The 26,818-nt window shown below is 36.0% G+C and overlaps 2 protein-coding genes across 3 annotated transcripts; one reads left to right on the forward strand and one right to left on the reverse strand.

Moving 5' to 3' along the window:
- The first annotated feature begins 223 nt into the window (after window positions 1-223).
- Window positions 224-3,620, forward strand: LOC140760739 (protein RETICULATA-RELATED 4, chloroplastic-like). Its single transcript, XM_073097724.1, has 8 exons — window positions 224-829; window positions 999-1,067; window positions 1,570-1,701; window positions 1,836-1,889; window positions 1,995-2,039; window positions 2,344-2,483; window positions 2,731-2,856; window positions 2,967-3,620. The coding sequence occupies exons 1-8, from the start codon at window positions 317-319 to the stop codon at window positions 3,013-3,015; spliced, it is 1,128 nt and encodes a 375-aa protein (XP_072953825.1). The 5' UTR covers window positions 224-316; the 3' UTR covers window positions 3,016-3,620.
- On the reverse strand, window positions 3,366-26,189 carry LOC140760737 (ABC transporter A family member 1). 2 transcript variants are annotated; one of them, XM_073097720.1, is made up of 40 exons: window positions 25,908-26,189; window positions 25,744-25,823; window positions 25,480-25,651; window positions 25,123-25,205; window positions 24,440-24,656; window positions 23,793-24,016; window positions 22,864-22,924; window positions 22,681-22,767; window positions 20,743-20,975; window positions 20,534-20,648; window positions 20,370-20,459; window positions 19,598-19,818; window positions 19,399-19,511; window positions 19,073-19,179; window positions 18,211-18,273; window positions 16,835-16,921; window positions 15,260-15,358; window positions 15,000-15,184; window positions 13,772-13,826; window positions 13,609-13,680; window positions 11,710-12,417; window positions 11,405-11,583; window positions 10,899-11,109; window positions 9,948-10,031; window positions 9,699-9,740; window positions 9,513-9,609; window positions 9,066-9,193; window positions 8,877-8,981; window positions 8,496-8,642; window positions 7,503-7,766; window positions 7,219-7,354; window positions 6,360-6,439; window positions 6,158-6,265; window positions 5,879-6,029; window positions 5,657-5,793; window positions 5,497-5,571; window positions 5,133-5,430; window positions 4,324-4,457; window positions 4,049-4,107; window positions 3,366-3,957 (listed from the first exon to the last, which is right to left on the reverse strand). In XM_073097720.1, the coding sequence occupies exons 1-40, from the start codon at window positions 25,992-25,994 to the stop codon at window positions 3,876-3,878; spliced, it is 5,676 nt and encodes a 1,891-aa protein (XP_072953821.1). In that variant the 5' UTR covers window positions 25,995-26,189; the 3' UTR covers window positions 3,366-3,875. The 2 variants fall into 2 exon arrangements, with proteins under 2 accessions (XP_072953821.1, XP_072953822.1); XM_073097721.1 differs by lacking the exons at window positions 22,864-22,924; window positions 23,793-24,016; window positions 24,440-24,656; ... (2 more) ...; window positions 25,744-25,823; window positions 25,908-26,189 and having other exon boundaries at window positions 20,743-20,866; window positions 22,681-22,749.
- Window positions 26,190-26,818: the final 629 nt, after the last annotated feature.

The raw sequence follows: 26,818 nt of genomic DNA on the forward strand, positions 1-26,818 counted from the left end.
TTTTCCTTTTTTTATATAAAAATTAATCAATCGCTGACCTCCGATGAGCGATTCAATTTACTATCATAAAATCATACCTAGTGTGTGTATTTAAATTTCAAAATAAATTAGAGACATCCAATAAATTTGTTATTATTAACTTGAAATCAAGTGCTGCTATATATCCCCAGTCCACAAGGAGTGGATTAGTAGAAAGAAATTTGAGGCCCAAATCCTTCCTTGGGGTGCCAAATAAGATCCACTGCAATTTGGAATCTCCCATTAAAAGTTACCCGTCAACTCCCCCGAAGAACTACAAGTCATCGAACCACATAATATGGCAATAGCCGCTATTGCCGCCGCCTCCAACTTCCCTCTCCCGCCAATCTCCCACCGTTCATCGCATCCCCGCACTCCCATCTCCACCGTCCGATTCCGCCTCCATCTCCGCTCCCCTTGTCCCCACCGCCAAGTACCCCATTCCCGCCACCTCCGTCGCCTCCCACTCGTCCGATCCGCCGGCGACGGCGGCGGAGACGGACCCGGCAATTCCGGCGGCGGTGGCGGTGGGGGTGGCGAGGGGGATGACTCGAGCGGGAGGAATCGGACGGAGGCGTTTCTTGCGCTGGCGGAGCTGGGACGGACTCTGGAGTCCGTGCCGGCCGATCTCGCGGCGGCGATCGAGGCTGGGAGGATCCCCGGGGCGATCGTGCGGCGGTTCGCGGAGCTGGAGAAGTCGGCGGTGTTCCGGTGGCTGATGCAGTTCGGGGGGTTCAAGGAGCGGCTCCTCGCCGATGACCTCTTCCTGGCCAAGGTCGCCATGGAGTGTGGGGTTGGGATCTTCACAAAGGTGATTGCTTTTTTCATGTGGTAGGTTTATATCGCTCTGTTATATTTACTGCTTTGGATAATTCTTTTTTTTTTTTTTTTTGATGTTATAATTTAGGCAGGGGATTGTTGATGTATAATTGACTCCAATTAACTGTTAGAATAATAAAAATCGCTTACAATTTTTGCAGTCTGCCGCAGAGCTGGAACGGCGAAGGGAGAACTTTCTCAAGGAGCTAGATTTTGTGTTTGCAGATGTGGTATAATTCTGCTAGACTTGTTCTTCATTATATATGTCAATCTATTATTTTCGATCATACTGTTGGAACAAAGAGAAAATGCAACTTCTAATCTATGTACTGCAACTTTGATAGTTATCCTAGTGGCTTGTGACATCTAATCTAGTGACATTTTTCAGATTAATTGTTATCTTTGTGGCCATCTTGACGATACCACTGTCATTCTGTGGTTACACTGAATTAATCACCTACCATCTTTATAATGGCTATTTGGCTAGATAGTTCCACTAAAGTGGTTTTCACAAAAGTCTATTCTGTAATGATTGTTATCATATCGATGTTTTAGATGCTAAAGAACTTTTGATTTACATTGTTATCATGAAAGACCATTCCACTATATGTTAGTTCTTCTTAGATCATCTACATCTTTATCATTCCCTATTCAAATCGAGATTCTATGTTAACCCTAACGAATCTTTTCTTTGTTGGTGTTATTTTCACTGCTAACTAATAACACTTCCAGGTGATGGCAATTATTGCTGATTTTATGCTGGTCTGGCTTCCTGCTCCAACTGTTTCTCTTAAAAAACCTCTTGCATTAAGTGCTGGAGCATTTGCCAAGTTCTTTTACAGCTGCCCTGACAATGCTTTTCAGGTGATTTTTAGATGCTGGACCAATTGCATCCTAAACTTTCTAGTCAATTCCCAAACTGCATTTTCTTCATTTCTCTGAAATTTTCTTTCTTCTCTGTACTTAAAAATATCCAAGTTCTTGAACTTTCCTTGTAGGTTGCCTTGGCTGGAACATCATACTCATTTTTGCAGAGAGTTGGTGCAATTGCGGTAAGTTTTAATATTTACTTCTTTAGTTTTCTCTTCACATTTTTTTCCTATGGAAGAGCTATCTTCATCTTCTAATCTTCTTTCCCTTTTATGCATTCTGTGCAGAGAAATGGATCGAAGCTTTTTGTTGTAGGAACTGGTGCTTCCCTGGTAGGTTACTTTCATCTTGTGGACTCTTGAACTGCTTTATTATTTTCTTTTCCTTGAACCAATTTTCATAAATTGACATCAGTTACTTCATCAGTTTGTCTTGGTCTTTCTAGAAGTTCTATTGTTTGCACAAATAATATGTGCACGAGATGCTCTAGCCTAACATAATGTTTACTATGAAGAAGTTTGACCATGTATATCACACGTCACTAAATTGCTCTACCATATATCAGTCACAGTAGATTATCAGAGATCATTTCTGTGAGCAGGCAGTCATAATATTAATTGATTTCATATTTTGCAGATTGGTACTGGTATAACAAATGCCTTAATCAATACAAGAAAGTTCTTTGACAAGGACTTTGCTGGCGAAGCAGAAGATGTTCCGATATTATCGACAAGCGTTGCTTACGGTGTCTATATGGCAGTTTCGAGCAACCTTAGGTATGAATACATTCAATAATCCTTACTAAGCTTCTCTACTTTGATGTGTAGTATTCACGATTAATCTAGTTTTGCTTCAAGCTTTTTGTTTACCATATATATTTCAGATCTCTAGTTTCTCTTTCCTCATCATCTCCCCATGAACGGAGCAAATATGAATATTCAATCTGTTGCCTTGTACTTCTCTTAGGCTTTCTCATGCCTTACATTCTAAATTTACTGACAAATCGATTGTCGGATGCAATAGGTATCAAGTACTCGCCGGTGTAATCGAACAGCGGATCTTGGAGCCTTTGCTACACAATCAAAAACTCGCGTTGAGTGCATTGTGTTTTGCAGTTCGTACAGGGAACACATTCCTGGGATCCTTAATGTGAGTCTACCTGCCTCTAACTTAGAATTAAGAATCTTATAATACAAAATTTTAGCTTAACAAATTGATTCTACCTGCGTCTAAACTTTGAACTATATTCTCTTAATCAGGTGGGTTGACTATGCCCGTTGGATAGGTATTCAGAAGATTCGTGATTAGGGTTCTCTCCCTTGATTACGGTCCCCTAGCTGCAAGAAGGTTTGTCCATTTATTCAGGCAATTACAGAGTTGGTGGTTACTCTTCCTGTTCAGTATTGCCTATTACTCATGGGGGACAAAGTTTGTATAATATGCTTTCATGTATTCATCGTTGAAATCAATGGAAGTTAATTTGTCAATTTATTACGAGGTTATGCACATGCACATTTCCTGTCCTGTTTGATAGCGAACAGATCCACCTTAAGAAACTTGCTACTTGAAATACTCAAATATCACGAACAGTTCTTTATAGGTATAGTAGACTCATTGACTATGGGTTTTATATTATATATATGAACAGAAGTCAGGTACCACAGAAATCCAGAGATTGATCTTAATAACATATTTCGCAATGGAAAGTATACACCCTTAGATATGACCGTAATGTTACACAAATTGAATTAATAGGCTATCACTATACAAGCTCCTCCCCCAAACCCCAGCTGCTGCTTTACATTTAAAGATGGAAGTTTACGGTTGATTGGATATCACGAGATGTAAGGAAAACTCCAAACATCAGGAGGAGAAATACAAAGAGCAAAAAAAAAAAAAAACAAAAAACAAAACAGGAACGTATGCTTTTGGATTATAGGTATTCTGGTTTGTCCAGCACCAGCTTGAGTCACCGGTGTTGCACCAAATCATCAGCATCTATGACAAGCTCTCTGTTTGCTGATTGATGTTGTAAATGTTGTACCTGCGATCTGTTAACCTATAGAGGCAGTATTCTTCTGTATCTTATAAAATTGACAGGGCAAAAAATGCACCACTAGAAATGGACAAAAATTGTTAGATATTTGTTCTTCTCTTGTCTTGTTGAATTAGTGTGTAGCAGCAAAATGGTTAAATATAGTCTCCAGTGTCGATTGACTGATACTATAATCTTCTATCCCAAGTTTCTTCCTGAAGAGTTAGAATTACAAATTTGAAAGGTTAGAGAACAAAAATGAAACAAGACATGCTAAACTTTATAAGAATATATCCTGCGTGGTACCTGTTATGCTCCAGATGCCCAAATATGTCAGCAAGAGAGGAGTCATCTCCGTACGGCAACTGAAATGCAAAATAACATGTTTTGAAAGAGCTATAAAACACGAGAACCTAGAAGAATCTCTGACCATTACTGTCTTCAGAACTTACAGAAGGTAAAAAAATGCCAGGACTATTATCTTTATTGAGGAAAAATTAACAACTTAAAAGCTAATGAAATGAAAGCATTATTTGCAGAATTGTAGTTAGTCAAAGCCTACTCTACTGACTACTTTTTACCTGGTATTTTACACTCAATCCATTGCAACCATGGAATGTGGCTCCAGGAAATGAAGTGAGGACAAAAGAATCAATCAGTAAGAACTTCTGTTTTGCCAACCACCATTCAGCAAATATTCTCAGTGGTACACCACCTATTTCCACAGAAAGATGGGAAATCTTAACGGAAATAGAGAAAGAAAGGCAAGACAATCAACATTTGAAGACACACAGCCATCTAATTCGCAGCAGTCCACTAATACCTAGATGTTTAACTGTTCAATAAGAACAATATATAGAAAATCCTGCAAAGGTTTTCATGTTTGAATTGAACTCCAATTCTTTGGATATTGTTCATTTATGCATTCCAAAAAGAATCCAACTAACAACAATGATCAGAGCATTCAAGTTCTTGTCTACAAAATTCAATAGAAGTGAAATTTTGTCCTTTCAGGAACAATAGAAAGATAGCTTTTTAGTCTGTTGAGCTCCTTTTAGACAAATCATAACTGAAGTAACAAGAGGTCGGATGCACTGTTGAAGACTTCTTTTGTTCGATAAAAAGAGTTGCAAATCCTAGTTCTCTCTAATCTAACCTAAGTACTTTTTCCAAAAATTATATAAAGGTGGCCATGTACTTCACATGCTTTCATTTTAGTTAACCTGCATTAATCACCCATTAGGTCAAGTAAAATAAGTTGATTGGAAATGATTGAAAAATCATACTGGAAATTGAAAAAGATATTAACACGGATAAGAGCAAGAAAAGAATAGCCCATGAAATAGTGGAAAAAAGATAGGCAAGAGACAGTGTTCAGCACATTTGGTACCATCTCGAATAAGCTGCTCTGATAATTGTTCACCAAACACTCCATCAGCACCCGGTATGGAACATGTAATTGTCTGGATTGATTCCTCGTTGCCAAGTGTCCGTGCAACCAGAATTATCATTTCCCTTGTCAAGCTGATTTCTGATACAGCGTCCAGCGATAGTTTTCCACTTCCACCGATACAAACTTCAAGGTCTCTTAATAGGTTTCTTGAATTACTATGGGAGTAAAGGAGAGTTTCTTGAATTTCTCTACAAAGAGCATCTAGTTCAACTGAGCTAACCTCAGTAGGCTTTACCTGAAAACAACAAAAGCCAATGACATTGTGCTGGTCAAATAACATTTTTATAAGCTCTACAAGTACCTCAAGCTCCAGGTAGTTTCCAAATCGCGTTTTCAGATGTTGTGGACTCCCAATACATCTTAGTCGGCCACCAACCTTTAAAACAAAAGGGATCATTTGTTTAAATCTTTTAATGGGAGCATTCATGAATAGTTGAGTAGATCGTTTTTTGCATGAGTACCATTATACCAATCCTTGTACAGAGGGCTTGAGCTTCATTCATGCTATGAGTTGTCAGGATAATAGCTGTCTTTCCTCTCCTAGTTGATAAACGAGATATGACATCCCACATGAATCGCTTTGCAATAGGATCCATACCTGCGATTTAGTGCGGTTTTCACCCCATTAATTTCATATCTAGATATCGGTATCCTACTTGATTTTAAAAGAAACGTCAGTGTACCTGTCGAAGGCTCATCAAGGATCACAATTGGGGGATTCCCAATCATTGCAATAGCAACAGAGAGCTTGCGCTTATTACCACCACTTAAAGAATATGATGGTTTATCTGCATGCTTCCACAAATCGAACTCCAACAACTTCTGATTGACGATCTACAAGGAGAGGCAGTACCTATATCAGCTATATGGAAGAGCTAAGGAGCTTGAACAAGTAAACTGAACAAAGTAGATATTTGTGATCTATCTAGTCAACACAAGACACAGCTAGATGCTGCTCATACATCATTCATGCTGATTTCTGAAACACCCTTTATTCTCGCATACAACTCAAGATGCTCGCGAGCCGTCAAAAATTCTAAAAGAGCATCAAATTGTGGACAATAACCAATCTGTACAAAGAAAAACAAACAAGTAACTTTTTAGTGCAAAATAATTGATTATGATTAATTAGGAAAGAGATACAAGAAAGTGATATGGTAATACATGCTGGCGGACAGCTTTGGGCTGTAATCTTATATCACAGCCAAAAATATATGCTGTTCCATCTGATGGACTCTCTTCCCCTGCAGAACATCAGATTGGAGTAACTGAGAAACCACAAAAACAAAATAATAAAGGTGTGACACCCTTTTGAATCAAAAGAGATGCAGTTCGTCCAGTTTAAACTACTAGAGTTTCTAAAAACAAAAATACATGCAGAAATTTAGGCATGTCAAATTACATAAGCATTGGAAGGCACACATTTATGGTTAAGCCAACACTTAATAAAACCATTTCCTATGTACCCATTTAACAAACAAAATATTGGATAGCCCAAAATTCCAAAGCGTTTCATATGTTTATAAGAGGACATATACCTGCATTTGGTAGAAAGAGAAACTTGCAATGAAAAACAATGCCACTAATAAAGATTCAAGAGGGTATCACTTGGTGTGATAGCAAGGCTCTCTTAAAAAGCCATGGATTCAAGTCCTGTAAACAACTTTCTCAAAAAAAATTACTGGGTTGATACATCCTCTCTGAATACCCTGCCTAGGATTAGGGAGCCTCATGCATTGGGACTAACCAGGATTTAAGCACCAATTCTTTTTTAAGTTTAACAGCATATACTTTATGAACCAAGTTCAATTTTGATTTCTGCAGACATAATTATTTTTGCAATTATCGTAGAGATAAAGATAGAAGCAATTAATGTAAGTTTAAAATTACTAATGCTTGTTGTTCAACTTTGTTGATACAGTCAAAATAACTAGGCGTGCCGGATAGCAGAAGAAATAAATATTATAATACTATATAGAAAAGTTACTTCAATGAAGAAAGCCAAGACAATTCCTGCATGTACCAGTTAACATTGACAAGGTTGTAGTCTTCCCTGCACCATTTGTTCCAAGAAAGCCAAAACATTCTCCTTCCTGAACAGAAAATGTTAAAGAATGAACTGCAATCTTTGCAGCATGATTTCTTCTAGCAGGATACACCTGTCATTTATAGGCAGAAGGAACATCCATTAGTGTGCATAATAGGGGGAAAAGTTAAGAATATATGCTACACCTACGAGCAATGCCCGGAACAAGTGCTAGATAATGCACAACCTACAAATAGATTAACTGCAGAAGACATAAGCACCTTTTGTAGATTACGCAAGTAGATTATGGCATTGTCAACAAAGCCACCAACTATCCTCTGCCGTTCAGATCTAACATCTTCATCCTCATCAGATAATGAAACAGAAGTATCATCTGGTGATGCAATAAGAGGCTCAAAATATCTACCAGACTTGCCATGCTTAACAGAGATAAAATGTTGCCACCACTCTCTAATTGAAGTCAAATTTGGCTTTTCATAAGGAAATAATTCCAGCCCAATTGTGAGAAGAAAGTAAATCACACTCTGTTGCAACAGAAGAAATTAATAAACCACAAAGTTTGTACAATTACAACGCCAAGCAAAATCAAGGAAGGATATACAAATAGATATCTAGTAGTTCAAGAAGAAATTTCTAAAGGGTTCCTGCTTGTCAGATTGATGTAGATCCAGATTCTATATAATACATAGAAGATATCATGTTCAACAAGCTTCTTGTCCTCAACTGGTAGAGCTCTATGATTTCTCTAACTCCTATATCATGTAAAAATAATGGCCCATTAATTGTATCAAGCTTAAGTATTCTCTCTTTGTACACTTTAAGGTGTATCATGCTACAAACTTAGTATACTAGTAAAGGAGCGTGGGCCTTAAATTTCCAATTACAATATCCAGTTTATTAGCTAGTTATCCAATCTATCAAAGTACATTATAGATTCTCTCAAATGAATTAAAGAAGAATAAGAAGGGGGGTTCTATATACACATTAAACATTGCCATAGAAGATTTTTTTAGAACAATGAAACTGGCTAAATTGCTGGTTCAACCAAAAAAAGATGTCATTAGTGCATAGAAAAAAAAAACAGAGAGATGCAACCACTAGGAATTTAGGATAGCAAACGAGCAACTCTCCTTTCTTAATGTATTACGTACTGGTCCTCTAATATCATCACTATTGACTTGATAAACTTTAAATTAAGGAAATCTGAGTAACTATGGAGAAAATATGAATCCATGTTAAATTGAAAAAAGAACCTCAGCGGCTAAATAGCAGATAGAGGCACCAGTGACATTCCAGTCCAAAATACCACTCCCAATTCCCCGTTTCATGTCTTGATGCCTAAGAGCAAGTGACGCAAGCCCGTCTGCAAAGCAAAATCCTGGGGACAACCTAAAGAAAATCTGAAAATGAAACATTGTCAGGAAAGCAGCATTAGACACAAATATCACTTTATATGAAAAAATTGATATCCCTAGTAACGATTAGATAAAATTGCTTAATTAAGTAAAAAGGAATGCATGAAAATAAGTAACTCCAACTGATAGTCTTCAACAAAAAATGAAGGCAAAAGCCACAAAACAACATGTTTGGGCCACACAATATTGTAGCAATGATCTAGTAGAAGTGAACACAACCTTTAGTAATGAATTCACACTTTTTGTTGCCTCAATGAGTCCCATAAGAAAAGAAATAACCATCAGAATGAGCCCACTGAAAAAGTGAACCAGCAAAACCACATTCTGCAATAAAAATTTAAACAGAAATAAATGTAATAATCTTCCTTGTGCTTCTGAGCCAATAAGAGAGTCTGTAAAGAGATAAACCTGTGCAACTGAATGGTCAGAAAAAAAGAAAGTGAGGCAATAGGTTGATGAGGCAATTGCCATGCCATATTCCAAGAAGATCACAATTGTTGGCAAAAAAGAACCATTTCCAACAAACTGATTCAACCCTGCAAATGAAGAATATCTTATAAGTTCTGTATCACATTTTGTGATACAATCCAAGGTCAGGTGGACAAGATATAATTGATGTATTAAACTTATGAAGGACTTATAGCTACTTGTACTAGGTAGGCTTATTAGATGGGATATTGTTCTTGTACAGTTGTACCATTCGAATGCTTCCTAAAATGTGCTTGTCTTATATACAACTGCATATGCAAATGCCATACTAATACACATGTCATGTTGCATTGACACATCTATCTTTAGATTAATTGAAGGATCCTAGTAACATTTTATTGTAATTATCTAGAGGTCATTACCCACCAAAGATGAAAAATAGTGCCATGGCAAGTGATGCGGGAAACAAGAAGCTGATGAAGTCCCATATGTAAGTTGAAATCCAGTATGAAAATATGGAAACCTGAGAAATAGTCAGGTTGAGTAAAATTGAAGAAAAAAGAAAAAAGAACAGGATACAATTTACTCGAGCTCTTTAAATTATCATGATACCCCACTAATCAGTTGCTGATGCTTTGCCTTGACTTCACGTTCCTGCATAAATTTAGAATACATCTTTATAAAATAAATTACTCGATTTAAAAAAAACATGAAAAGAAGTAGAACACCAGAAGGACTTGATGTAGTTTTCATGCTCTCGAAGAACATCTTGCGATAAATTAACTGAGCCTTAAAAAAGTACAAAAGGCAAAGTGACAAACTTCAATTCAAATTTCAGGAATAAAAGCTAAAGAGAATCACCTTGACAATAGCAACAGCAAATGATGCTGGAATGAAAGAAAACGCAATGGCAACAATAATTGAAGCAGAGAATGCATCCAAATCCTACACAAATGTATAGTCCAAAAATGATTAGCATAATAAAAGTTAACATATACACCAAATCGATCAAATATATATAATATTACAAGAATACTGATGAAGTCATATGTGCAAACCATCTAGACTGAAATACTGCAGTAATGGAAGTAAAACTAGATGAACATAAACATCACTTAAATGCCATATCCCACATAAGATGTCATAAATTCATTCAATCTGGCCATAACGTGAACAAATTGTCAAATCCACTAATTTGACTATAGTTTTAGCATTGCTCATAGCATCTTTTCAGGGGGTTTGGTAGAAATAAACTCGCACACAAATTGGATACTTCCTTTAAATATCTAAGTTGAGAATAAAACCAATATTGCAACTCGGATACTTCTCAAGTACTTCTCGGTTCATTGCTTTAAAGATGGCTAAGTGGGCCCAATTTGACCTAAAATTACTTGGTAAGAGAAGCACTATCAGGAGGTTCCTTCAACAGTCTTTAACCTTGGTAGATTCCTTCAAGGGTAGGCCTCCTACTTGACGGAACAGCTACCAGGGCCTAGTTTCATATAATAGTTGGATAAACTACAATAATTGACAAATGTGCATGTTCTTTATGCCAGGGCTTGTAATGGCCTGCATAGTGCCCAAATGATACAAGTCAGATATTCTAGAAGAACATGGCTCCAAAGTGTCATCTACGGCTTCCACAAATGTAGTAGTTACATGTGCTATAGTTCAAATTCATGGGAACTAAAATGTTGAAGGGCAGGCATTTCCAAAGGGAGTTCTGAACAGATGAATAACCATCATTATATAACAGTGAGCAATATTCAAATTTTCAAAGTTAGCATAACACTATGAAAGAAAGACCCATACATGTCGTTGTGACCTTTGTGACATTGTCATTGGCAACGGGTGATTACGAGTCCGAATTGTCATATTTTTATCATTTGTTGCAATCCTCAAAATTGCAGCATTCACCAAATTGATGTAGGTTGGTGCTGCATGTTGGCAAGAACTGTTGTGAAGTATTGTGTATCCAATACTCCCATAACCATCCTGATCGTCCATTACAACAGCACCATACCTTCAGAATAAGAAAAAAAATGATATAGCTATAATGCAAATATAAAGTAGATTAGCAAAGACATAAGAAGAGAATTAAATTGCAATCATAACATACCTGTGCTGAGGTAATTAATCTTTAAAAGTTAAAACATAAATCATATTCTCGCAAAAATGAAAAAGAAGTAGAATCTTAGATATTTTATCTTAAAATAAGCATTTTAAATATGTTAGCATACCAGCATAAATAAAAAGAAGTATATTAGCAAAATAGCGCATGAGTGATCTTGAGAAATCAAGGTCCCAAACTACATTACCTTGACTGGTAAGATTCATTCAAGCTAGTTATCAGGAATTCACTCATGGAAAGGAGAGCAGGACCTAAGTTTGGTCCCGCTGCATCAATAGCATCAGCAAGTGCCTTCTCCGGATCAGGAAACTTAAAAGCCCTTGGTTCTTGTTTCTGAATCCAACCACCCCTCACATTAGTTGCAACCTGTAGCATGACCATAAATTAGCCATATGACAAGTTCACATTGAGGAAATTTAAGCATATCCACATAAGTAGGCTGAGATGAAGCCCACGCAACATGCTATGCTGCAAAAAAGTAGAGAGACAAACCTGTTCAGCAATAGACTGGGACAGGTTGAATGGAATAGGGCCCCCACCACCACCACCTCGTAGTAATGGATTGAAATATGAAGTTGTCAGCATTACAGAGGACTGATCAGGGTGTGGCTTAAGTTTCAGAGAAAGTAAGCCAAAGAGCAAAAATACAGCTGGGATGAATAGCTGAAATATTATTGTTCTTCGATCTCTTCGGGCAGAAATTGCTCTTTTGATGAATAGAGCTTTGGAATGTTTCCAAAAGGTAGTACTTGTAAGCATGTCACAACAACAGAACATAATAGTAACCAGAGCAATGAAACTGCATACAGCCTCAAATACTAAGCTGCAACCTCTTACCAAAGTACAACAAATCCATCTGAAAAGCTTTGTAGGGATGCCCACACATGGTTTTGCATGTGATGGTTCTATCAATGAACAATTGGAAGCTTCAGAAACTAAAAAGTCTGATCCAGTATGAGATACTAGAGATTCGCCTTTATCATTTTCACCAAAGTTTTGAGCAGTAACTCTTAAGAATACTTCCTCCAAAGTTGTGACAGAGATCCCATAGCTCTCAATGCCAAAAAAGCTCTCACTATACAACGATTGATTCTCAATTTCCATGCCAGGCCTTTTGATAAAGCTTTCAATCTCCCGAAACATACTTTCAAAAGAAGAAGATGATGAAAGAGGAAGTCTGAAGGAAATTTCCGTGCCAACCTAGAAGTGGGACACAAACAATTTTCAGCAACATATCTAACACATTTGTGAGAGTAAAGAAATTCAAGCATTTTCTTAGTATTATCAGAACAGATGGCAGCAGTGAGGATCTAACTACATTACTATAATGAGAAATCTTTACACAAGACAACAAATTTGGAATTACCATTAATTGAAGAGCATGCACTATGATGCTGTAATTCATATTTACAAGAAGAGTCCAGAAGAATTTCCCATGACTATAGAAATATATTTTTCCTCAACAAACAGATCAGGTGCAACTGTGTAAGACCACAATCATGGCAAAGCCATACAACGTGAAAATACTCCGAGGTAGCCACACAATAGCTACATCAAAATAATTTAACATCAGGGTGGTTCTACACCTTTGCATTGTTTGTAGCTTCACTACCTTTAAGAACATCAAGGTAGTGCTACATGTTATAGTGACAATTACACTACCAAGAATGTTACATTTAGAAGAGTAAAGCTTTGCCTGTACATTACACAAGCAAAATAATTTCACTACAAATTTGCAATATGGTCAGTTCATAATCTTAATATATCAGTCTCACTGATGGTGATCTCCACAATACATGTGAAAGCATTGTGATATTTCTTTTACATAGACCATCCATTTCATCAGATTTTACTATCTTACAATATAGGACAAAAGAGAAATAAAAAATGGAGAGCGAGCCAAGAAATGGAAAGACATTAGTCATACTGAAGTGAGTTATTTGAGTTATTCACTTATTTCAGTGTCAATTATATATGATCGCTTAAGGAATGGACTTGTATCAAAATCTAATACCTCATACACAGTGCACAAATCATATTGTCGCAGGAAAGTGAACCTAACTACATAATGAGCAAAGATAGATGGAAGAAATGAAGAACAAAGCTCATGTTTGGAAGTTAAGTGCCTCAAGAAAAAGTAACGTGGACTTAAAAAAGGCATGAATGGTGTATTTAATAAAAAAATGGAACCAAAACATAATAAATTAATCCGGTGGTTAAGCAGATTTGAGCAATTAGATGTTTCATGAATTAATGAACATCTTCACTGAAGAAGCCTGCTACATCCTAACTTGAGTTTAAGCACTAAATCATGGAGAACAACACTGAGAACGAGAAATATTCTGACATAAAAATAGAATAACAATATATTTAATGGGGAAAGAGACGTACATCAGATAAGCATGTAGCAGTTGGAACATGACGATGAACAATCTGAGTAGCCATGGAGGCAGAAGGAGCACTCTGTTTAAAATTTTATGACATCCTTAATCACATAATAAAGGAGGGTATTCCAAAAAAAGCATACATATGGGAAAAAGCTAGAAACACAAACCTTTACTATAGTAAGTGTATAGCCAACTCCATATTTATGTTTTAAGAAAAGAGAGCTGCACAACAACGATTATAAAGATAAATACATAACAAAATCAGAATATGTTACACAATTTACTGAGACTTTCTCAGATTCTCTAGCTAAGATTTCATTAAGGTCACTGTTTGTTATTCAGAATATATTGTTGTCAATGCAATGATACATATCAAAAGCAAAATCAACAGAGATGTGACTTATATGCAGCATAAGTTCAAACAATACAAGCAGGATTAACTACAGAGGAAAGAACCAATAAGAACTATCATTCAATTTTCAAGACTATTTGAGATTATAACCAAATGAACCTGAAAAAACTAAGAACTAAAGAAAATCTTCAAAAAGAATTTGACAGAGAAAACTTCAAATGGTCATGTCATATATCTAAAGAATACTAGCACAAAGTACAATACATGAAATCAAGAAGCTATGGTTATAGTACTCAACCACTAAAGCAAAGTGCATGTCTTGAAGTTTCAACAAGAACCTATCTGTTTTGCCCAACCATGTGGCAAAAGAAACTAAATGCTGGACAGGCACCGGTCAACATGATCAACACCACAAATATGTAGGATACATCTGTTTTGCCCACTTTCTTCACATTTTTACTTTTTCTCATTAGTATATAAATTCTATTCCGTAAAACTGTCCCACATTTCTCTGATCATATCTCCTTGACAGTCATCAATTACAATACATGTTCATAGGCTCTTCTGCATCACCATGATAACAACCTACTGCTTGTTCTGTCCTCCTTTCTCTAGATATCTGATCCCATAGATCACTGTTCCTTTAGAAACTTCATCCACCAGCAATTTCTATGGTAGCGTACAATTCATACCATTATTTGACAGTGATTTCCAGTTTTGACATCATTTTGCACATTAGTCAAGTTCTGATCTGACAGACCAGTCACCAAAAGGAATTTCATTTGATAGTTTGCCAGAGTAACTAGCAAATGATACACTTGTAGAGGATAAAGAACCAAAAGACATACATAATGAAATACAAACTATCTGAGGTATATGGTATTGAGCCAATCTTTGTATTTTCAGAAATAAGATCAAATGCAGTAAAATGAGATGCAACACATAAATGGAGAGGTCATTATTGTACTTTTGAGTTTTGATGGCATATATATACACAAACACACATGTCAGGTACAAAATTCATTAAGTAGAGAAGATAAGACCTTCCACAGCACCTCAGGTGACCATTAGCCATGATAGCTATCCGATCACCTAAAACATCAGCTTCATCCATGGAATGTGTCGTCAGTAGTATTATTCTTCCCTTCTTAATTTTCTTTATTAACTGCCATGTTGAACGCATTGAGTATGGATCCATACCACTGGTTGGTTCATCAAGGATGATAACCTGTATATTGAAAAAAGTACCTTAACAATGTAATGAGAAGATCATTAATTCAAAAGCATATAGCCTTTTTCATACCTTGCTGTTCCCTATAAGTGCAATGCCGAGGGACAACTTTCTCTTCATTCCCCCAGAAAGTGAACCAACAAGTGTGTTAGTTTTGTCTGCCAAACCAACCTGATATCATCCAAGTAGGACCCAAGAGAAAGAGAAAAAAATCCTAGATTAAATACAAAGTTACAAAAAGGACCTGATATTTTTATCAAGATTAATCAGCTGAAGACATTATCCCACATAATCACCTAGAGTGGTTAACAATGCTTCTTAGTTTTTACATTATGACTTAATGATGACCACCATAAAATGATCTTACAATAACACAGAATAAAAGGCAAGAATGAACAAATAACCGGATATGCTAAATGTTTCTAGCTTTCTATATCTACTTTCCAGAACTTGCCAGTTGCCAAAAGTTGATGGATACAATAAAAAGTCAAATATTTTTTCCAGTTTCCTGAACTTCCAAATGAGATAAATTTCATGAGATGGCTAAGATGCATCTCAATACTCATAAAATTACTTTTGAGTTCATTGGCAACAGGAATTATATTGATGACTCACCCATAAAATAATTGGGACTAAACAGTTTTAAAAAAGAGGATCCATATTTCCAACCTAAGATAGCTGGGAAAAGGCATGGTTGCTCTTATTGTATAAGGTCACTAAAGACAAGTCAAATAAAACACATCTAAATACTATTTCTAAAGGAAGGATAGGAAAGGGTTATCAATTGAATATGCAAGTAGTAGTAAATATGATAATTTAATTGAGCTGCTATGTAGACTCATGGAATGCATTTAATATCAGTAAATGACAGCACTTGTTGGAGAGCAACACATGTAATAAGACTTGCATGGTGACAGATGCTTTTCCACTTATCACATGCATAGCAAGTAACTAAATCCATTTATATCTTTCTTTACATATTCTCCTATAATTTTACATCGTGCTGTAGCCTACTTATTATATTATAGGTAGGCTAGTATATTTTTGCAAAGTAGAAAATATGCTTAAATATTGTCCACAATTACATACATAAAAATACACCAACACACTCCAAAAGAGTAATAAAAGCACTTAATAATAGATCTATCTATCTTGTGCTACTGAGATGCAAACCAAAGGACCTAGAGGATCTCCTTTTGGTTTCCAAGAACATTCAACATCCAGTGGAGTTGATCTTCCAAAGTTCCAATGAGCTGGTCTAGTGTCAACAATCTTAACATAGAATATGTAGTCAAGAATCAAGATCAATTGTAGACAAATAACAATGTATAAATGAGTGTTAAAGGGTAAAAAGCTTCTGCATAGTTATGTGCACTTTCCCTAAACAGAAGTGCCATGGAGATTATTTACACTTTTCTAACTATTGGATGCACCTTGAGAAGTGAGCACTTTTATTCCTCTCTGCTATGAAATTAAGTATGAAGTCCAACTCATATTAAAATATGTTGAGTACCTAAAAGGACTACGTATGGAAGTGACTATTTGACCGCAGTATGAAATTAGTTCACAATTATGCATCAATATATGATACTGCTTAAAATATCAAGCAAATGTAAAGTTGTAAATGATTATCTCTATGAAAGTGACCTCATCTATCATTTCAATCACTTCTCGATCCAAGCAGTCTTCCTCAACACCTTTTAGAATCGCAAATATTTCCATGTGTTCCTTCACCTAGAAGAAGTTCAATTGAAAGGTAAGAACAACTACATGTATCAACAAACCTGAAAGTTAAAGACACTGAATCAGGAGATCCAAATGAAAAACACAAATGGCATCTATTTGACATGCTGTATGATTATTGAAGAGATGTGAAGAATCAATAGAAATATAATGTAACATGCTAACAGTACCAGTCTTATAGGTCAAGCTTGATCCTTTCCACCAATAGAAAAAATGACAATAGATCTAATAGGTAAGGAGTATATACTGTTGGTTCCAGCTATAGAAATCGGTGATTAAGTGCATAAAGCTAAGTAATAAGAATTGCCCTGGAAATAGTTGGTGAAATGGATGACCAAGCTGTATTTTTCTCTTTAACGCACAAGCCTTCCCAATGTACAAACCAGCAGTTCACCTTTGAGTTCCCTAGATTAATAATGCCTACTAGCAACTGACATTATTTGCATCATTTTCCAACATCCCAAGTATCCAATATTTCTTGACATTTTTTTTTGAAAAAAAAATTCCAATGGTTAGCCACTGATTTGATAACTAAAATATCCACATCCACACTACCCAAAATAGAGATGTCAGCTTTTCCAATGATACTTTGCATGGTCACAACAATTGACAAGCCTTGAATTTTTTTTGAAAATTGAAAGAATCAACAATCTTGCTAGTAAATAACATGCACAAATCAATGATGACTGAAGAGTCCATGAAGAATATGGTTAATTGGAAAATTGTGAATAATCACATGATTTATATACCTATTAAAAATTACCTTCATAAATGAAATAATAAAACCAAGTTCAACCGTCAATGCAAGTGAAGCAAACATTGAAGTGGATAGACAATTATCTAGAAGACTGAAATTTTTCACAAATCATCAATTACTTAAGAGTTAAGACATTGATTATATACTAAACTTTTCATGGACAAATTTTTCCACTACAAACCAGCTACAAGTTCTGCCTTCATGGTCTTTCCATTAAAAATCACTCTGGTTAGCTGAAAGTTGACAGATTTACACGAGTTGATAAGAATAGTAAAGATTAGTGCATAACACAATGCCCTCTATTCATTGTATTGAAATAAGAATAGAGTATAAGTGTATAACAGATACCAAGACAATAATACAAAAAGTCAGCTAAAAGCTTAGAATCATTTCCAAACATAAGATCGCAGCATGCACATTTACTGTACATAAGCTTTAAGGAGAAAAATAGTATGAAGGTAACTGTTGTCACTTGTTGCACAAAAAAGAAGAAACAAAATAAAGAAAGGCCAACTGTACTTACTGTCAATTCGGCAAAAAGTATATCATTTTGAGGGCATACACCCAATGTCTTCCGTATTTCATCCTACAAGAATAATTATCTGATTACAAGAAGCAAAAGATGAAAATCAAGAAGTAAATGACTAACTAAAAGGAGAAAATGATCACTATGGAGAGAAAAAAGGACATAAACCGCAACTGAACCTCAAATCATGATATCCTCATGTACCTAGAAACTAATAACAAGTTGTATCATCAATCATGTACAAGCTAAGGTACATCCAAAGAACTCTGACAGGGACAAAAGTGGACATCAATAACCAAAATGTTTAAAACTGAAAATCACAACCCAAAGGTCAGCTATGTAAGCTTTCCAAAGAGAGGAATAATCAGAGTCATGACATAGTAAATTCTCACCATCATTTTTCATCTCATCAAATGGCTATGGCATGAAAAAACAAACACTTGTCATGTAACCCATACATTTTGGTATTCTTCATTTCCTCAAATTCTGAAAGTCATTCTCAAGATAAAATTAGGGCATTGAACTATTGTAGGAATCTTTTGACAGACAAAGAGAATTTAACCTATCTGTAAACATACGCTAAAAAATTATAGAACATTGGAGACATAGGTACTCATGCTAATCAAACAGAAAAGGATGTATGGAAATCTTGAATCATGTGAATCATTATTAATTTTGTTTCTTCATCTTCAGTTTATCTTACCATGTTAAAGTAATTCCAATAGTATAAATAACTGATGTCTAATATACTTTCTAAGCAAGTGAGGCTACGTCATATTCTCATCTATAGCATCATTTATGCAGTCTCTATATTCATCATACAAATTATTGGTGATGAGGCCAGAATTATTGAACTTACCATGTCGGTCCTTATACTCTTTCCAAAAATCACAGCATCACCAGATGTTGGAGGAAGAAGACCGACAAGTAGTGAAATAGTTGTGCTTTTACCAGCACCATTGTGTCCTTCAAAGTAAAGAAAACTTCAGTACCTTAACAAACGTATGATCAATATTTCAGCTTAACTTTTTGTGGCAAATAAGTTGCATCATTAGAGAATGAATTTTCTAATAGAGAACCTAATTGTCCTGTGTCTATTTGAGATAGAATCAGAGTCCAATCCAGTTACTTTCTGGGTACTTATGTGCAAGTATGATACATCAAAATTAGATGAATGAGACATACCTAGAAGAGCAAGTATCTGATTTTCATAGAGAGTAAGTTGAAGTGAGTTAAGAGCACAACACTGCCCCTTCTTTGTGGTGTAGACTTTACGCAAATTCCTGATGTGGATACAACTGGAATATGGAGAAAATAAATATATGTTACAACTAATATCCCAAACAAGAAACTTACACATGTAAAAAAGCAACAAAAAATATACCGGCCATCAAGTTCTTGTTGTTTCATATCCAAACTTACTGCCTCTATTGCAGGCTCAGATAGACCTTTAGAGGTATGCTGTTTCTCTCCATTCAATAGTTCATCATTAAGTTTATATTGTTGGTTATCAGCATAATAGTGAAATGTTTTTCTCCTTTGCCAGAATAGCCTAGTAAACAAAAAGTTCCAAGGATAACGAACTCCATATTCTCTAGGAAGAACCTGATTGAGTAAAATTGTCAACATGGCAAGTATGAGATTGTAAAAAATAGAAAAATAATCATAGATGATCGAATTTTATATCAGAGTGCTGATGAAAATGTATAGGGGGGGGGGGAAGAAATCTAATTATTTGCATAAACATATTTGAGAAATTTAACTTGATATTCTGCATGTAACCAAAAGTGCAATAAAACTCATAAAGCTCAACTATTTTAAGAAGAATTCCACAGCTAAAGCAGATTTGTCATCGGCAAGAAAAATCATAGTGGATTGATTTAGCTTCTAATCTCCATACAATGTCTCTCTAGTTATTTCTCCTTAATATGCTTTAAGTTCTTCCAAACACACGGTGGCTGCAATGATTCTTTTTCTTTTCGATAAAAATGATATAGGAGTATCTCTTCAATAACAGAACAGTAGAAAAAGAAACCATCATAACGCAATAAGATGGAATACTATTTGCAAATCAACAATATGGGATAGCAGCGCAAAACAACACAATCATGCAAAACTAGCATTATTGCACATCCGAAAGAAGCAGCAATATTTACCTTATCAAGGTATAGACCGAAGGAGCAATACAGAGCACTATCAACCATCATCATCATAAGACAGACAAAAAAATTTACTCCAGATGATTCCTGCACTCATTTTCCCTCAGAATATGTATTTGGAAGCATAGATGCCTAAACTAAATATATTGAAAGTCACCTACCTGCCACATATTGGTCCACCTAACTCCAACATGAGCACGCTCATAATCAGCAAAATTGACTGTCCCAAGAGCAAAGGCAGTAGGGGAAAGCAATGAAGCCAAAATTTTCCATATCCTGAAAGAACAATGATGCAAAAGTCATTTCGATTCATCTCATGACATTTATCCAGACACATATCAAAATATAGAACAGTAGAATCAAGACTTACATTGGAACAGCAGGGTCATTGACTGAATAATAAGGAAAGAAAGCTCCTAGAAAAGATAGGGTGCCAACTGCTGCAGCTGTCTTTGCTCGAGAAAAGAATGTGGAGATAAAGAAGGAAAGCATGACTGCGCTTACACCAAATAAAAAGAAATAGACAAAGACCAGTGACTTATCACTATATAGAAAAAGACTGCTCATTGTGCATGCTGTAATGATTGCTGAGGATATTGCAAACTGCAAAAGTGTATAAAGACTTAGTGAGCAAGACATAAGAATAGGTTTGTCAATTGTCATACACATGCAATACATTTTAATTTCTCCTTACTAGTACTCTGTCAACTGAAACTCCACTAATATTCAAAATGTGCAAGCCAGAAACAACAAGAAAAAAAGTTGAAAGACATTTTTATGAGACAACTCCAATGACTCACAATTAAAGGAAAACACTACAAAATATGACATATTTACCAAGGTAGCAATAGATGGAGCTGCACTTGGTAACAAAACATCAGTGTAAGGTGACAGATAATCAAAAGAATTGGCAAAAACAGAAACAATAAGAATATTGTGTAGTAGAGCCACCAAGCAAAAACAATTACCATCATGTAGATCATATTACATATATCTAAATTTATTTATAATTACTTGATGCATAAATAAGGCATAAATTATAAGAGTATAATAAGTTTAATAACTAGCATTCGAAAGGAAAAGGGAAAGAAAAATAAGAGATTACTACCACCTACACAATGTCAAGATGTATTGATATTTCCTGGCAATCACTTACCGCAGTTGGAACTTGGATCAGTCCTTTAATGAGGTTCCTTCTTATGGCATTAGTTCACACACCTACGCATGGGCTTTTTTTCTTTATGATGTTCTATCTTTTAAAGAACTCAGGGTGCATTTGTGAATGTGTGGCATTTGTACTTGTTGATCCTTAAGATTCTAAAAACATGAAATAAGCTAGCATTAAGGTTTTCAAAGTAAACCAAAATTTCAAGTATCAAAATTGGGATCAGGATCGATCCAAAAAGATGATGCATATCGACCGTCCATATCAACCTGTATTTTAAAATATTAAAAAATCTAAATTTAAAAAAAAATTAAAATAATATATAAATATAGATTATTATATATAAAGTCTAGAAACTAAAAAATAAATACGATTTTCTTAATCTCTATCTACCCCCTTTCTACCACTCACACTCTCTCTCCCTCTCTCACACAAATAAAAAGATATTACCTTATCTCTCACTAATTCTCTTTTATCAAACTCTATTTTACTACTAGTTCTTTCTCTTATCAAACTCTCTCATGCTAACTCTCCCTCTAATCAAACTCTCTCGCCCACTATCTCTCTCTCTCTCCTATTAATTCTCTCTCCCTCATCCTCTCCCTCTCCCTCACCCTCACCGACTACCACGTCTCTCCCTCTCCAGCATAGTTTTTATTTTTTTCTCCGCGTCTCTCTTTCCCTTCTTTTCCCCTCTCTTCTTCCCTCTCCCTCTTACTATCGCAACCCATAAACTCTCTCTCTCTCTCTCTCTCTCTCTCTCTCTCTTCCTCCCTCTCTTTCTCTCTCTTTACCTCTTTTTCCCTCTCTTTCCCTCTCTCTCTCTCTCTTCCCCCTCTCTTTCTCTCTTACTCGTACTCGTTTCAAACAAGACTAGTTTTGACCTAGGATCGAGATCAACCGTACATTAACCACCTCAAACATCAATAAGTATAAATACCAAAATGAACTGTTCAAAAAGATTTTTACCATGAGTGTAAAATTTCACAAATAAAATATTTCATTTTGTAGCATAGAGCATATTATAGAGTCAAAAAGGCAGAAATAAGTACAATCAAAGAATTCGTCCATAAAATGCCAAGACTCCGATATCAATGGACAATCAAAAGTAAAGAAGGAGGTCTTCACAAGCATAGTAATTACCTGTAGTGAATATGTAATGAACCAGGAAAGGTAAAATATTTCATCTTTAAGACCCATCATGTGCAAGCCTTCTTTAATCTTCTGCTCCTGCACAAATAAAAAGACAATGTGCTTATTCTTCCAGATAAGGGAAAAAGGAGAGCACAAGTTTCTAGATCACCAAAACTCATGTCACCAGAGTACCTTCTCAGAGACAGAATAGCTGATAAGGCGAGAAATAGGATAGAGAAATCCCAAGAGATATCTGCTTCCCAAAATGCAACACAATTGCAAAACAGAAAAAGTAAGTAAAATAAATGAGACCTTTCCTAATAAAAAATTGAAACCTTTTGACCACATCCAGTCTATTGATGTATTTTATCCAAACTAGTATGTGGCAAAAGCTTAGAAGCCAACTATATTAAAAGAAGAATGGACAATTAGGAAGTAGAAATCCACAATAGTAATAAAAACACAAATAGAACCATATTCAATCAATCATAGAGCATAACAATACAACACCACTCTTGAGAAACCAAAAGGACAACAACTTAGATATCATTAAGTAGTTGAGACCAATAGACAGGCACGGCCTGTGCAGACTGCTGGCCGGCACAACACGGCACAGCACAGCACGTGCCGTAAAAAATGGAAAGAAAAATGTACCACCTTGGCCGTCGCCGTCGCCGCTCTCGGCGAGGTCTATGACAAAGCTATTAGGAGGGGTGTCGTGTGGCACCTCTCGTGCCATGTGTCGATACGCCACCGGTACGGCAAGTGCCGATCGGCACGGCCACCTATGCAATGGATATTAACTAGACCTAATGCACTTTTCTCCCAAAAGAAAAAAAAAAAAAAAAGAATTGATATGAGAGGTCAGATTAGTTTTACGCTAGCTTTGGTGCCTAGATGTCATTTATGTGCTTGACTGAGCAGGTGTGACAACATGGAGTGATGTTAAGGAAAAAGGCTTCGTCATCTATGCAAACTTATAGACCATGGGAAGGGAAATTTTGCTGTTCTAATAACAATATTCTGCCTTTGATACTTTAAAAGCAACAGGCTGTAACTGAAAGTTTACTTTAAGGAAAATGAATTCCAAGAAACTCAAGAAAGACAGGAATTGTACTCACAGTACTCCCATCACCGTCTTTACAATGGATTGAAACTCATCATCTGTATATTCACGAGTGGGAAATGGAGCAATTCTAATTTTGGCGGGAATAGATTGTATCCAAGAAAGATTGATGTCCGACTGGATTGCTGATGGGATAGATAATGGTACACTCCCTGAGGTAATGTTAGCTTGAATTCGTTGGGCAAAAAGTACTACTAATGAATCCACCACCTGTTGCAACTGCATGAACATGAAGAGTTCAAAATAAATGAAGGAAATGCATTATGACACTAGAAATAGGAAAACACTAAAAATAAAAAGTAGAATATAACCAATAAGTACAAACTTAAACTGCCTACCCAAATAGTTGGGATGGAAAGCTCAAAAGTGTTAGCACTTGTGAATATGAGAACAGAAATGTAGAGAATATAGTTGTTTACGAGTTGGAATGTAGTTTCATATATCAGAGAATCAATTTTACAATATTCTTTATGCTACTTGTGGAAGGGCGATCAATCTAAAGATGCCAAGTCAATTGAATAGTAGATAAGACAAGAATACAAAAGCTGTAGATATGGCCCAAGATCAGAATTTCAAATAATTGGTTTCCTACTAAGTTGACATGATGATACAACCACAAGAGAGAAGGAAAAGAATTCATACAGTTAGAAATCCACTAAATCCATACTGAAGAGTTGGTACGATGTTCATGCCTAGTTCCAAGTCATTGAGATATGGTCCATTTACATCCATGATGGTTTTAACATCTGGAAAGCCTGAGAAAGCCCAGGTGTGATTGAGACGTATACTGTAGTCAAAAACTTGAGGACCTTGCTCATGAAATATTACTGCTCCTCTGATCTGCGGATTTGATAGGTTCCTGAAGAGAAATGTTATCTTAAGTTTGTAAACCTCTGACAATATAAGTACAAAATATTGTATTTTATGGAAATGAAACTTGTTAACAACAAAACAAATAATTGAATAACAAGCCATTGTTAAAAATATGAGCTCAGACAATCAAACATCAGCTGTCCTAAAGATAATTTCCAAAGGTACAATATGAATGATTCTAAAAGAACATGTACACTGATCATGCACTAACACAGATATTTCTATGAATATCTTGGCCCAAGATTTATTCATTATAGAGGTTAGATAAGTAAATTCAAGGATGCAGGATAACAGAAGTTGACTATGGCTGTACTGAAAGAGCATTCTAACAAGTAATTAATAAAAGAGCTTGGTCAATGATGTAAGAGCAGGGAAATGAATCTTAAAGATACAGGAAATCCAGATAGATACAATTGCTCAATGAAATGGAACAGGTGAAAAAGACAATTTACCTGGCGTGATCATTAATCCCATAAAGGTCTGATCGTATGTAAGTTTCAAAATCTAGCTCGTCTTCATAAATTCTTCCAACCATCTATTGCCAGAACGCACAATGCTTATTAGATTTGTAGCACAAATGCAAAACCCCAGTGCATAAGTGTAACGTTTAACATGTTGTATCTATTCTTCAAAAGCTAAAGGATTAAATACAATCAGGAGCACATTATTTGACAAGATGCCAACCATATACTTTGCAGAGTTACCATTTGCCACCTGAACTCTTTAAAATAATCACATCTACAAAAGCATAGAAAAATTGAAAGATTCAAGCAAAAGGTTTTGCAATATAGGAAAAACTGCAACACTACCTTTAGAAGAGGATACTTCATTGCCAATACATCCAACATCAATCTCGTCTCATAAGTATTGGGTGCAAAAGCTAGACTTTCCCCTTTAGCAAACATCAACTTCAATATACTATCAAAACTGGGAGAAATTTCGCTCCTTCCCACTTCAACAAACATTCCCTTCCTGATATACCTGATAATTGAGTGCAAGATATAAGCAAAAGCAGGCAAGAGTCCAAGAATTTATGCCCAAACGGCGCCACTTAAATCTAAAATCGTCCGTACGCTTGCACGGGGTGGATTTGCGTGTCGACTCTCGTACGGATCACAATCAGCATCAGCATCACGATCGTCGGCAGTAGAATCTAAAGAGCAAAGTACAGTGTAAAGTCCTAAGAATCGCGCAGTTGAACGCTGATCGGATGCGGTTTCATGAGTCGAGTACTGACCTCGGTACAAGTGGCGAGAGGATGGCGAATCTTGAGGAGCCAGTTCTTGCGCAGCATGGCTCGCAACTGCCGCCGGGACTCCCCCATCCCTTCCTCCGATTCCCTCTCAAGATTCAGCTTCTGAGTCTGGAATTGCCTACTCCTGGGCTTTTGGGGAAGAGGTAGCGATCGAGATCGGAATTCACGAAGCTCACCACAGGAAGAGACTAAAGCAAAGAAATGGGGACGGCGCCGCCTGCGTAAAGCGCACGGTCGGTGGTGACTGAGGACCCACCCATGGAGAACCAGGAGCCACTGAGATATTTACCGGGATTCTGGTCATCCATAAGCCTGAAATGTAGGAACTACATGCATTGAACACCTGGCGCCCATTGAAGCCTTAGATAACGAGATTGTAAGAAGTTCTTGGACTCGGGCATGTAGATGATCTCAGCGGGTTTCTGGACTAAAATAGATAATATAAGAAATACTCTGGGTTTCTGGACTAAAATAGACTAAAATGGAATAAGGAGGTTGTACGATCGACTCTAAACCCAATCACTAAATTATTAAATCATTTCAGTTGATAGTATAAAAATAGTGCGGTGATTTGCAAGTGCAGCTTACTAAGCACACAATTTTTAATTCTAATTAAAGAAATAGTTTAGAATATTAGTTAAAACTTCTTCCTTTCATATCTAGCCTTCGTGATTTTGAAATATATTTTTAAAAAAATAATAATATAAGAAATATAGAAAATCACGTTTCACGTACTATGTTTCATAGATTTACGATTTACACCCTAAATATTTGTCTTTTAATATATCCCATCAATTTGGTAGTTCAGAAGATGGGGCTTGAAATGTAAGTATTGAAAAAGTAGGGTCTGAGTCGGGAATTTATAAAAAAGTGAGGTGTTAAATGTAAATTAA

This window comes from Typha angustifolia, chromosome 6 (genome assembly GCF_048772165.1).
Source record: "Typha angustifolia cultivar Huaian chromosome 6, ASM4877216v1, whole genome shotgun sequence".
Taxonomy (NCBI): domain Eukaryota; kingdom Viridiplantae; phylum Streptophyta; class Magnoliopsida; order Poales; family Typhaceae; genus Typha; species Typha angustifolia.

What these genes read in the sequence shown, in the direction of transcription:
- LOC140760739 (XM_073097724.1), top strand. Translation starts at nt 317, where the DNA reads ATGGCAATAGCCGCTATTGCCGCCGCCTCCAACTTCCCTCTCCCGCCA. An exon ending in GCAGTTTCGAGCAACCTTAG is followed by an intron (nt 2,484 to 2,730) that starts GTATGAATACAT and finishes CGGATGCAATAG; the next exon opens with GTATCAAGTACTCGCCGGTG. An exon ending in ACATTCCTGGGATCCTTAAT is followed by an intron (nt 2,857 to 2,966) that starts GTGAGTCTACCT and finishes TCTCTTAATCAG; the next exon opens with GTGGGTTGACTATGCCCGTT.
- LOC140760737 (XM_073097720.1), bottom strand. Translation starts at nt 25,994, where the DNA reads ATGGGGGAGTCCCGGCGGCAGTTGCGAGCCATGCTGCGCAAGAACTGG. An exon ending in TCTGCTATTTAGCCGCTGAG is followed by an intron (nt 7,767 to 8,495) that starts GTTCTTTTTTCA and finishes CTGTTGCAACAG; the next exon opens with AGTGTGATTTACTTTCTTCT. An exon ending in ACTTGCGTAATCTACAAAAG is followed by an intron (nt 7,355 to 7,502) that starts GTGCTTATGTCT and finishes TATAAATGACAG; the next exon opens with GTGTATCCTGCTAGAAGAAA.